Raw genomic sequence first — 12,535 nt, 5'->3', positions numbered from 1 at the left:
CCTCAGCCTTCTGGGCTCAAGTGATCCTTTCACCTCAACCTCCTGAGTAGCTGGTAGTACAGGGGCATGCCACCGCGCCCAGCTAATTTTTTGTATATTTTGTAGAAACAGAATCTCACCATGTTGCCCAGGCTGGTCTCGAACTCATGGGCCCAAGCAATCTGCCTGCCTCAGCCTCCCAAAGCACTGAGATTACAGGTGTGAACCACTGCTCCAGGCCTTGCCACCTTTTAGCAAGACTAAGCAGGAGGAGCCCTAGTCTGAACGGTGATTAGACCTCACCTAGGGTACCACCAACCCTCCTCTCTCCTCTTTAAGGCTTAAGGGTTTCCCTTGCCTTCCCATTCAGCCCCACAGGGAGCAGGGAGCAGAACTGTCATGGAGATGAGTGGTGTGTCCGTGACTCATGCCTGGGTGCATGGGACTCAGACCTGGAGCTCTGGCAGCTGGGCAGGTTATGACAGTGGGTCACCATGCTGGGTGAGGACATGAAGACGCTAAGCAGCAACCCCCGGCCTGTGTTCCTTCCTTACCTCCACCTAACTGTTCCCTAGACAAAGCAGAGGTGGTGGTTCTTACCCATCTCGGTCTTGGGCCACCGTGACCCATCAGGCTTTGTTTTAGGATTGTTCCGTGGGGAACACTGAGGGCCGGGGGGACAGGAAAGTATAAGGAAAGAGAGGCATGGGGAGGTCAGGGAAGCTCTGATGTCATGATTCCAAACCCACCCTCAGCACCTATCCAGGGGCCCCGGTAGGGAGAAGACGTACGTGGAGCACATGGAGCCACAGGGTGGACTTGACTGGCCTTGCTGGAGAGTTTGTTTTAGTGCAGGAAATGGGCAAGAAAATATTTTCACATGAAAACCGAGAAACTCAGATGTGTCAGGGTGTCAAATGTAACATATGCACATACTTTTTAAAAGATAGAACTGGAAACTTAACAGGAATTCCAGGCATCAGGAAGGAATCTTGAGCTCTGCTCCCAAAGGCACAGGGCACGTTCCAACCCTGCTGCGCTCCACAGTGTATTGAGAGTGAGGTAGGAGCCCCAGTTCACATCCCAGCACATGGGGCCGGTCGTTGCAGGGCTGCTGATGTCTGGAGAGTGGAAGGTCCACAGCCAGGGCTGTCAACACTGTGCCTTGTGGGTGGGACCCCCAGGAGCAGGCTGGAGGAGGAGATCAGAGTCCCCTGCCCGTCTGTCAGAATGAACCGATGGAGTGGCACCAGCTCCTCTGATGTTTATCCCCTCAACAGACCAGACGGTCAACGGCCAACCATGCTCTCATTTCCTACCCCCTTGTCCTTCCCCCAGCTTAGCCACACAGTGCAGCCCAGGCAGAAGCTTTTAGCTGTTTATTATTTAATCAGTAGAGAAGAGAGGAGGAGGTTGGAAATCTGCCCTGCAAGTCTTCAGAAAAAATCACCCCTCACTGTCCTTCATTTCTTCCAACTTCAGCCATAAGCCTGGAAAGGCTCGATAAAAAGTAGCTCCAGGCCAGATGCGGTGGCTCATGTCTGTAATCCCAGCACTTTGGAAAGCCAAGGTGTGTGGATAACCTGAGGTCAGGAGTCCAAGACCAGCCTGGTCAACATGGTGAAACCCCATCTCTACTAAAAATATAAAATTTAGCCAGGTGTGGTGGCAGGCACCTGTAGTCCCAGCTACTCTGGAGGCTGAGGCAGGAAAATCACTTGAACCCTGGAGGCAGAGGTTGCAGTGAGCCGAGATAGTGCCATTGCACTCCAGCCTGGGCGACAGAGCAAGAATCTGTCTCAAAACAAAACAAAACAAACAAACAAAGGGTATCTCCAGAGGGGAGATGCACCAAGCTTCTGGAATTGGGCCATTTTCTTCTCTCCATTCCTTTCTCCTGTCTTTTCACTGGGAGTCCTCTGATGCCTGCCCGCGTTGGCATGTTGCTGGCAGCACCCTTGCATTACATGTGTTCTCTGGAGCAGAAACCAATCCTTCCCAGCCTGCTTTCTCACTTTTCCCTTTTTTATTTTCCTGTGGGGAAAAATTCCCTTATGGTATTGCTATCTCTGTTTCTTTCTCTTAATGAACACTTTTACACAGTACATGTAGCATTTGAATATGAAATGTAGGCATATATCTGATGCAAAACGGTGTGGCGGAGTGCAAGTGAATTCCCATACCAGAAAGAACACGCAGACAGATTGGGCCAGGGAGTTCTCTCGTACACGATAACCACCTGCTCTCTCAATACCTCTGCATTAAGGGTGGATACAGCATTATATAGAAATATAGCGTATGAGGTATATGCTAAGAGAAGTACGTAACTCAGACATACTGCGTGAGATTAAGCCACATTATGTTTCACTAACCTAAACATCTTATGTTTTAACTACTAAGGCAACCTCAATTTGAATCTAACAGTAAGTTGGCAGTACTTCCTATGTGAATCATGCGTTCCTGTATATATATGTAATTATCAACTTTGCAGTCAGGCAGACCTGAAATCTGACTCTGCTCTTCCACATACCAGCTGTGTGGGTTTGGCAAACTTTGTGAGCCTAGTTGTCATGTCTACAAAATGAGGTGAATGACAATATCCACTGTGGTATAAAATGAGAACATACATAGAAACATATATGCTATGATCACTCAGTTAACCTTAGCTATTTGATATTGTTTTAGACAGCTGAAGTTGATTTTGAATGATTCATAAGAGGGATAAAATTCTCAGTAAATCCAGAAGTGGAAACTTCTCCTGCACACATTTGTTCTACTGACTGCAACCCCCTCTCCACCTCCCACCTGGTGACATTTCTGCAACTTCATGGCTACCTCAGATCAGTCCTTGTATTGATTCTCTGTGCTGGTGCATTTTCCCCTTTGAGGACTATTGTCCCAGATGGTTTATCTCCTATTTACTCTGGCAATTTCACTTTGCACAAGAGTAACGTGTACATCTCCATGAGGCCTCTGTCCCATCTGAGAAGTCAGTATCAGGACAGCAACAGGATTGAGGGGAGCCTTGGTGGGTAGGGTGGAGGAGCCTACGGCCACAGAGGAAAGCAACTGTACCTCCAAGGTTAGGACATTGTTTGTAGCCTTGATTGGCAGGTGACATTCTGTCAGGCCCCACTGCTGGGGTAGAAAATGGGGACAAGATCTTCTGTCCTCATAGTGGCTTCCCTGTTGAGATAGGAAATACATAAAAGCAAGGTCACAGGAGGTACTTTCAGAAGGCTGGGAAAGAACTCAGGTCATCTCCGGGGGCTGCCCAGGGATTATCTGCCAGGCCTTGTCATGACCATTTAATAACCTGCCACTGCAACCATGACCACCTCCTTCCCAGGTCCCTAAGAATCACAGTGACTGGCCACCACCATGCCACCCATTCCTTGCTGCCAGCAGTTTCCGTTCTTTGGCCAAGCCAAGCTTTGCTAAGTGCCCTAAGCAGCAACAAAAATTTAGACAAGAGTCAACCTTTGCCTGTTGCTCCCCAAGGAGGAGCAAAAAGGAGACACCACTTTCCCCTCACGTGGCCGAACCCCATGCTCGTTTCCGGCTCTTTGGCGCTTGTGTGGCCCCTCCGACTCCGTCCGGACTTCCCTGACCAGCATTTTCTTCCGTCCGTCCAGATTGTGGCCGCCATCCTCGCCATCGCTGGCATTGTGATGATGACCTACGCTGATGGCTTCCACAGCCACTCCGTCATCGGCATCGCACTGGTGGTGGCCTCAGCATCCATGTCTGCCCTCTACAAGGTATGCACGGGGAGTGAACTCTCTCAGCTGGCTGGGCTCTCCTCAGCCAGCACAGCCAGCTTTAGATGGCCGGTCCTTTACTTTTCAAGAGCTTCTGATGATACCTGTGCTCAGGACAGGCAGCTCTAGATAGCTGGAGTCAACTGTGCAACAGGCAGACAGAGACTTCAGTCAAGGGCAAGGGGGAGGTGTGCCACTGCTCTTGGCTTTGGCTCTCTGGGCCTTTCTATCTGTAGCCACATCGTTGCAGCATCTGAGATAAAATGAGTGGTGCCCATCCGCACAGGCACAATCAGATTCCTGACGTCATTGATGGCAGCCGACAAGCTCAGTGCTTGCTCAGATCATTTGCCACCCTATGGGGTGGGAAGACTTGAATATCTGGTGCAGCTTTGTCATGTAAATCTTTGCCCACACAGTGTTTGCAGCCGCCACTGCTCGCTATGAATCCATATGCATTTCCATTACTGCCTTGAAGGCTAAATAAATAAAAGTACAACAGCTGTAATATGGGGATAATAAAGTATTTTGATGAAATGTTGGGAACCATGGGAAAGCACTTGCCAACTTCAGGTCTAGAGGAAACAAATTTTTATTCCCGCACTCAGGTGCCTTTCTCTGTTCATCTCCTACTTTATCAAGTCTCCTGGCTGCTCTCCCTGCTCCCTTCCCTTCTCCTCCTCTCTCCTTCTCCTAAGATCCATAGCAGAGAATGCAAATATTTTCAGGACTCCAAGTTGGAGAACTGACCTAGAAGATTCAATGAGAAATGAGATTTTAGTTTTGACACTTATCAGCCCTTTGTGGATCCAGACAATAGGACTGATACAATTTAAGTACTATAGAGAGTCATAAGAAAAGACATTCTTTCCCCCAGCTCTGTGAGTACCATGTGTTCCGGTTTTGGGCAAGTGAAATAACTCAGCCTTATCCTTCATCACCTCCCTGCCCTCACCTCCCACAGAGGAAGACACACATGTCATTTTCTTTCTCTGAACACCTCTCACTGAGGAGATGTGATAATCGAGCACCACTCTGAGACTCTAGCAACCGTCCAAATGCAGAAGATATTAGAAGGCTACATACATTCTGCTAGACTCAAATCGCTGTGGCCTAATGAGCAAAAAACAGGGAGAAACACAATCCACAATGAACACAATATTCTGATTCAGATTCCCATCTCCAACTCCTCTACCACCTGCAACTTGTCCATGGGGCCTCCTAGGTGAGAGGCTGGAAGCCATTTACTTCCCCGTCCATACTTCTGCACATTTTTAAGGAAATACATGAATGAGTTGGGAAATGGCTGAACAAAGAGAAAGCAGGAAAAGTAAGAGAGACAACGATGCAGAGACTCAAATTAGACCACAGCTCACTCGGCACAGGAGCTGCCCTGGGGCCACCTGCATCTCTCAGTTCAGCTCCTGGCCACTCCCATCACATTCACCCTCTCCTCCTGGCCTTCCAAACCCCTGAAATGATGTGCAAAAAAGAACAGGTGCAAGAAAATAAAAGTTTAGTGCATTCCACTAAAACCCATGCCATTTCTGGAATGGACATGGTGGGATGGAGCAGATATGAGCAAAATCCCTCCACCCTTGATTTACAGAAAATGTCTCTGCAGCCAGAGCACTCTTTCTTGGGAGCAATGGTGTTCAACCTGCTTATACAGGGTCAAGGATCCCTTCTAGGGGTCTCTGAGAGGATGTGTAATCATGGCAGATGTTTTTGAGTGATCTAGTGTCAGGAACACAACACAGACAAATCAAACCTAGTATGAAAACCCATGACTCCCAAAGATGCTTTCTGTATAACCAAAGAGCAACTCTTCTCTGCCATGTCACTGGGATTTGAATATGTGTGCAAATGAACACAGGTCAAACCCCATGGAATTCGCCTGGAATCTGATTTCCATCCTGCAGTGCAACCCCAGCGTTGTGGAGGAAACTCTGCTTCACTTACATTATGTTGGGGTCTGAGGTGAGCCTTCACCCCGTCCTCCTCTGCTTTCTCCTACAGGTTTTGTTCAAGCTCCTCCTGGGCAGTGCTAAGTTTGGAGAAGCCGCCTTATTTTTGTCCATCTTGGGTGTGTTTAACATCCTCTTCATCACCTGCATTCCTATTATCCTCTACTTTACCAAAGTGGAATACTGGAGCTCTTTTGATGACATTCCATGGGGAAATCTTTGTGGATTTTCAGTTCTCTTATTGAGTAAGTGGTGACCAGCTGTCCAGAATTCCCAGAAAGCAATCACCAGCAGAGGACCCTTAGGAAACATGTTCCCTGAAGGCAGAAAACAGTGCTCATTGCTATTCGTTCGTTCTCACCAGTTTTTAAGATATTTCTGTTTCACAAAGTAGTCTTTGAAATGATGACATTGGATTTGAATTCCAGAACCAGTATCAATGTAGTAGTCACAGTGGTCACTGCTGCTCTGAATCATGAACTAATAGTCCAGTGTGTTGCATGTTACCTACTAAGCATAGTACAGCAAGGAACTGGTAAATTAACACCTGCAGAGCTCTTAAAACATTGCCTGATAAGGGCCAGGCGCAGTGGCTCATGCCTGTAATCCCAGCACTTTGGGAGGCTGAGGCGGGCAGATCACAACATCAGGAGATCGAGACCATCCTGGCTAACATGGTGAAACCCCGTCTCTACTAAAAATACAAAAAATTAGCTGGGTGTGGTGGCGGGTGCCTGTAGTCCCAGCTACTCGGGAGGCTGAGGCAAGAGAATGGTGTGAACCTGGGAGGCGGAGCTTGCGGTGAGCCGAGATCACGCCACTGCACTCCAGCCTGGGGGACACAGCAAGACTTCATCTCAAAAAAAAAAGTTGCCTGATAAGTGTCGATGTTCAATAAATACTATAGAATACCATAGATTATCATTATTATTAATGTCATCATCATCATTGTCTCCATTACTTGATATAAGTCTAGAACTAAGCAAGAATGCAACCAAGGAGGTGACTTATCCAGTTTCCATCTAAAAACACAGCCAGGCACAATGGCTCATGCCTATAATCCCAGCACTTTGGGAGGCCAAGACGGGAGGATCACTTGAGCCCAGGAGTTCAAGACCAGCCTGGGAAACTTGATGAGACCTCATCTCCAATAAACATTTAAAAATTAGCCAGGTGCAGTGGTGTGCACCTGTAGTGCCAGCTATTCAAGAGGCTGAAGGGGGAGGACCACTCGAGTAGAGGCGTTGAGGCTGCAGTGAGCTGTGATTGCACCACAGTGCGCTGCACTCCAGCCTGGGTGATAGTGCAAGACTGTGCCTCAAAAACAAACAAACAAACAAAATTCCCAGAGCTCCTGTTCATTGCCAGCAGCAGAGAAAAGCAAAACTGGTAAGATGGTCCCAGTCACCTTTGCAGTGGTTACCATTTCCAAACTTATTTCCCTTCTTCAAAACTCAGGAAACAGAGGGGCTGAGTACTCAGAATGTCTGCTCCTGGTCCCAAGTGCTGGAACCCCCAGAGGAACTCTGAGTTCACTGAATCAGAGCAAAGGGTCATTGTAACTCCTATGACTCCAGCCCCATCAGCGAAACCTGGGTCAGATAGGCCAGCAGGGAGGTAAAGTACAGAGCAGTCGTGAATAACACTCGTTATTTACATTCTTTATTTCAGCATTCAATATTGTATTAAATTTTGGAATTGCTGTTACATATCCCACTCTGATGTCTCTTGGAATCGTCCTCAGCGTACCTGTGAATGCAGGTAACTCTATGCGGCTTTCTATATCTGCACATAAGCACACACACTCAGTCACCTACTCACACACACATACACACATTCATACATACACACTCACACATGCACACACATACACACACACTCATGCATACACACACACTCATACACACACGTACTCTCACATACATACTTACATATATTCTTGCTGTGCCTCCTATAGAATGCATGTTTAACCGTCTGCCAAAAAAAAAAAAAAAAAAGCGTTTAGGTGCAATGTTAATAGTAGTTATATATGCAATATTTTCTCCATAATGGGCTGATTTTCACATACCACTTCAAGATACAGTAAGTCTAAAACCATCTTGATCTAACTGGTATGGGGAGCAGAAATGAATCTCATCAGCATTATTAAAAAATGTAGGCAATTATGTAGCAGAAAAAATGTAACTTTTGCAGGTGACTTTCTGGAGGAGAAAATTTGCTCAAGGCATGAGGTAGAAACACGCTGACAAGCTGAAGAAGCGTGAACGAGATTTTTCCTGACCTCCAGGAAGACAGGGAGGGAACGTCCTTTGCCCAGGAACTCGGGACCGCCCTTTGTTTTCCCCTGGGGACTCGTTGCCAAGGCACACAGTTGACAGCTCTTTCAGAAGCTTGTCTACACCTGCCCCTCACCACCTTCCTTTTCCTGGCTCACACGGATAGGAATTTTGGATTTTCTTCCCAGAACCTCCTGGCCTCACACCTGACCTCCCTAGGCGTCCCTCTCTCAGCGAGTAAAGGGCTGTGAATCTGTCCTCCCCAGAACACTCACTCCTTTGTCCCTGGCACAGCTTCCTCCAAAGCCACCTCCCAAATCCTGCCACTTTCAGGCCATTAAAAGATCACCGCCACCCCCACCCCAAGGGAATGGCAAACCCTTATCCTGTTCAATGCGGTGGTGAATATGCCTGCAGGCACCCCAATTTCCCAAGCCTTTCCCCATGTTTCCCACCACTCCCATTCCATAGGCCCTGGACCTCTCTGCCCCACCATGGCCCAGACTCCTCTGGAAGGACTGCCTTACAGCTGCGGCAGTGTACCAGGCCTGGGGGAGGCGTCAGGAGACAGGGCTCGGGCCCAGCACCACCACAGCCCACCTGGAGATCTGTGGTCCCAACTCACCTGCTCTCTGAGCCTTAGCTTGCCTCCCCTGCAAATGAGAAATCATACCTACCCTTGCTACTTTGGCTAATGTGACAACCAGATGAAAGAATCAATGAGACAGCATTTCAAAATGCAGAAAGCACCTGAGCTCCTAGACAGCTGGTAAAAAAGGAAAATGGTCCAGACACTGCAGGCTTCTGAAAAATCTCTTGTCACCATTCTCCCCCTACATTCTTTGCATCTTTAGTTTGTAGTCACACCGTGTTCCTGTCTCCAAAAGGCATGTTCCAGTTGTCTTGTATAGAAACTTACTTTGAGTGTACAATATGACCAGGTGTTTGAGAGATTAATTAAAATAATTTTTCATTACTTACCTGGAACATAAAAGGTTTAATGATGAGTCCAAAAAAGAAATCCCAGGCCACTCTTGATTGGAAGAGGGAAGCCGGGAAACCTGCTGCGTATCTCACTTGTCAAAGCAGAGTCATTGCCCGGCTTTTGGGTTCTCCCTGACATCTGCTCACGGGACTGGCTGGTTGGTTCTCCTTATCTGCTGAATTAACAGAATGTTTAACCAATATTAAAAACTGAAATACGGACCAGGCACGGGAGCTCATGCCTGTAATCCTAGCACTTTGGGAGGCCAAGGTGGGATGCTCGCTTGAGCCCAGGAGTTCTACACCAGCCTGAGCAACATGACAAAACCCCATCTCTACAAAATAATAATAACAATAATAATAATAACAACAAAAATTAGCCAGGCGTGGTGGCACCTATAGTCCCAGCTACTCAGGAGGCTGGATGGGAGGATCACTAGAGCCCGGAAGGTGGAGGTTGCAGTGAGGCCTGATCGCACCACTGCACTCCAGCTTGCATGACAGAGTGAGACACTGTCTCAAAAAAAAAAAAAAATACAGTTGACCCTTGAACAATGTAGAGAGATTGGGGGCACCAACCCCTGAATAGTTGAAAATCCACATACAACTGTCAGTTCCCCAAAAACTTAACTACTAATGGGGTACTGATGACCAGAAGCCTTACTGATGAAAAACAGTTGATTCACATATATCGTGTGTGTTATTTGTATAATATATTGTACTCTTACAATAAAGCTGAAGAAAAGAAAATGTTATTAAGAAAATCGTAAGAAAGAGAAAATCTATTTGCTACCCATTAAGTGGAAGTGGGCCATCACAAAGGTCTTCATCTTCACGGTCATCTTCACACTGAGTAGGCTGAGGAGGAGAAGGAAGAGGAGGGGTTGGTCTTTCTGTCTTGGTGTGGCAGAGGTGGAAGAAAATCTACGTGTAAGTGGATCTGTACAGTTCAAACCCATGTTGTTCAGGGTCAAATATGTGTATGTGTGTGTGTGTAATATCTATCTATCTATCTATCTATCTATCTATCTATCTATCTCTCATCTCCTCAATTGCCCTTCATTCACTTTTTTTAATCACATAAATCAATGTTTGAACTACCAAGTCAGTTTTGGGAGGTGACATACAAATGCAAGGCCTCATACCAGAGAGGTTTTATAAAGTTAAGAGTGATTTACGAGAGGTAACCCCAGCCCACCTGGAACAAAATCATACTGAGGAGAATCCTATGGTCCAGGCAAGACCACAACACTGCCAGGCAGAGGAGGATGCCCCCAGGCCCTGCCTGCTCTCCGGGGACATGCCCCCAGCCCTGCAGCTAGGTAACCTCCATGCTCTGTCTCCCACAGTGATTGATCACTACACCAGTCAGATCGTCTTCAATGGGGTCCGGGTCATCGCCATCATCATCATCGGCCTGGGTTTTCTCCTCCTGCTCCTGCCAGAGGAATGGGATGTGTGGTTGATCAAGCTGCTCACCCGCCTCAAAGTGAGGAAGAAGGAGGAGCCTGCAGAGGGCGCTGCCGACCTGAGCTCAGGACCTCAGAGCAAGAACAGAAGAGCCCGCCCTTCCTTCGCCCGCTAACACCACTCCTCTAGAACTCGGTGGTAATGACTGGGAGGTCTATTCCTGCCGGGAGGAACCTCAGTTGGGTAAGGTGTACATACCTGTACAGTTTTGGTCATCTGCGGTAAGTTCTATGGTATTTATTGGCATGTCCAATTTGCTTGCACTTTTCCACATCAGACCTTCCACTAAAGGGTACCAATTCAATACAAAAGAGAAAAGAAGAACCTCTCAGTGCTTTTCCAACGAATGTAAAGTGGGTTTAAAAGATCCCTGCATAGATCGTTTTGGATGGCTGACATTCTTGACAAGTCAGGGCAAGTGTTTAGAATCTTAGCAACTGAACATGACATTGTACACTGTGATTATTTTTCAGCTATGGTAGGTCATATTTTGTTTTATACCAGAGCTGTACTCTTAATTTTAAGGAGTTTCAATGAACCAAAAGATACTGTCAATTTATTTGGATGGATGGAGGGATGGAAGAAGGGAGGGAAGGATGTCTGGGATGTGAAGAGGCAAGGCAGAAATGGATGATGAACATCAAAAACTATCAGAGGACAGGTCTGTGCCAGGTACCAGGAAGGACAAGATAAGTCCAAGCCCCGGCTGGCCTGCTCTCATGTGTCTGTGTAAGATCGTGCAAGAGAAATCACAGTGCCTTCTACAGAATTTTCGTCTTTACCTATGTGAAGCGAGGTGACGTGATACGTCACTGGCGCCGTCTTATAATTTAGATGTAAAAATCTTTAGAAACAAATAAAACTCTCTATATATGTGTATGTCTGTGTACAAAAATGACAGAGCTGATGGCCAGTGTATACGGAGTGGCCCAGGGTGTACAATACCCATATAAGGTACCTTGTGCAGGAGGGGAATTGCTGGCTGCTTTTACTTCCTGACCAAGACTGAAAAATTATTTACTGAAATCTGTAAACCTTTTTATGAAACTTTTAAGCACCAGGCTGTTTACTTACACAATTTAGGTCTGCCAGAAAATTCTATCTGTGATAGATCTGTAAAGAGGGTCAGGGGTTAGAGTTTACTATTTTTGAAGTTTACATTGTTACATATGAAATGGAAACATTATTTTGAAACGTTGTCATAACCCAATGGTGCATTCTGTAACCATGGAGTCTTTTGTTTCCTGGGGGAAAGGGGCATTCATGACCTGAAGTTTTTAGCAAATTATTATTCTCAGTTTCCATTACCTGTTTGGCCAAACAGATTAATAAAATATTTGAAAAAGAAGCATTCAGTTCTGTCTTGGTGGCCATTCTTTCCCACTGCACCAGTCCTGAAGCAGTCCTCCCCACATTCTGGCTTTTTCTCAGCTGCACCTGCCCCTAAGAACTTCCAAGGTGGGTAAGCCAGCCCATCTGCCTCAAGGAAACGAGACTGTAGTGTCGATAGAATTGACTTTTGCGCAAGTGAAATGCAGAAGCATCCCCAAAGCCTCACAGAAGCTCTCAGTCCTGGGGCAGCCTCTCCCTCCCCTCCTTCTCCCTGTTCCTCTCCCTCTCCCTCAAGGTACCTGCCCTCTGCTCAGCCCTGCCGTGGCTTCCTTCTCACTTTTTCTTCTGAACAGGATCCGCAACTCAGTTTATACTGGTCTCTAGGTGCCGCCCAGAGCGGCAGCCCCAGTCCATAAATCTACCCAGTCTTCCAGCTCAGCCCCCACAGCCGCCTGCCTGCCTCGGGCATCCTAACCTAATGCTGGCTTTTTGGATAATTTGACTGATCCACTTCAGTAACATTATGCAGCTGTTCCAAGCAGCTGCTATGCCGGGGGCTATGAGAGCCAGTGGATCTCATTCTAGGGCTACAGAGGGCCAAGTACTCTAGGAAGGGGTGTGAGCCAAGGGGAAATGAGAGCCTTTTTAGTACACCTCATCCCATCACCCACACCTAGAGCGTCTACACTCCATGCACCACACGGACCACTTGACACATGGACTCTAAACCTGGAGAATCTTGTTATCCAGAGTAGAGAGCTCCCCT

At 47.1% G+C, this 12,535-nt stretch overlaps 1 protein-coding gene across 2 annotated transcripts in view; it reads left to right on the top strand.

The window, feature by feature from the left end:
* SLC35F3 (solute carrier family 35 member F3) overlaps positions 1-11,788 on the top strand; it is a 401,456-nt gene extending 389,668 nt beyond the window's left edge. For both annotated transcript variants that reach the window (XM_033196820.1, XM_033196822.1), the window contains 4 exons: positions 3,615-3,740; positions 5,760-5,952; positions 7,379-7,468; positions 10,317-11,788. In XM_033196820.1, the coding sequence (XP_033052711.1) occupies positions 3,615-3,740; positions 5,760-5,952; positions 7,379-7,468; positions 10,317-10,552 (645 nt within the window). In that variant the 3' untranslated portion in view covers positions 10,553-11,788. The remainder of the gene's footprint in view (positions 1-3,614; positions 3,741-5,759; positions 5,953-7,378; positions 7,469-10,316) is intronic.
* The last annotated feature ends 747 nt before the right edge of the window (positions 11,789-12,535 follow it).

Source organism: Trachypithecus francoisi, unplaced genomic scaffold (assembly GCF_009764315.1).
Source record: "Trachypithecus francoisi isolate TF-2019V2 unplaced genomic scaffold, Tfra_2.0 Lachesis_group5, whole genome shotgun sequence".
Taxonomy (NCBI): Eukaryota; Metazoa; Chordata; class Mammalia; order Primates; family Cercopithecidae; genus Trachypithecus; species Trachypithecus francoisi.
The sequence above is the reverse complement of the archived record's forward strand: the minus strand, read 5'-3'. Positions and strand labels throughout refer to the sequence as shown.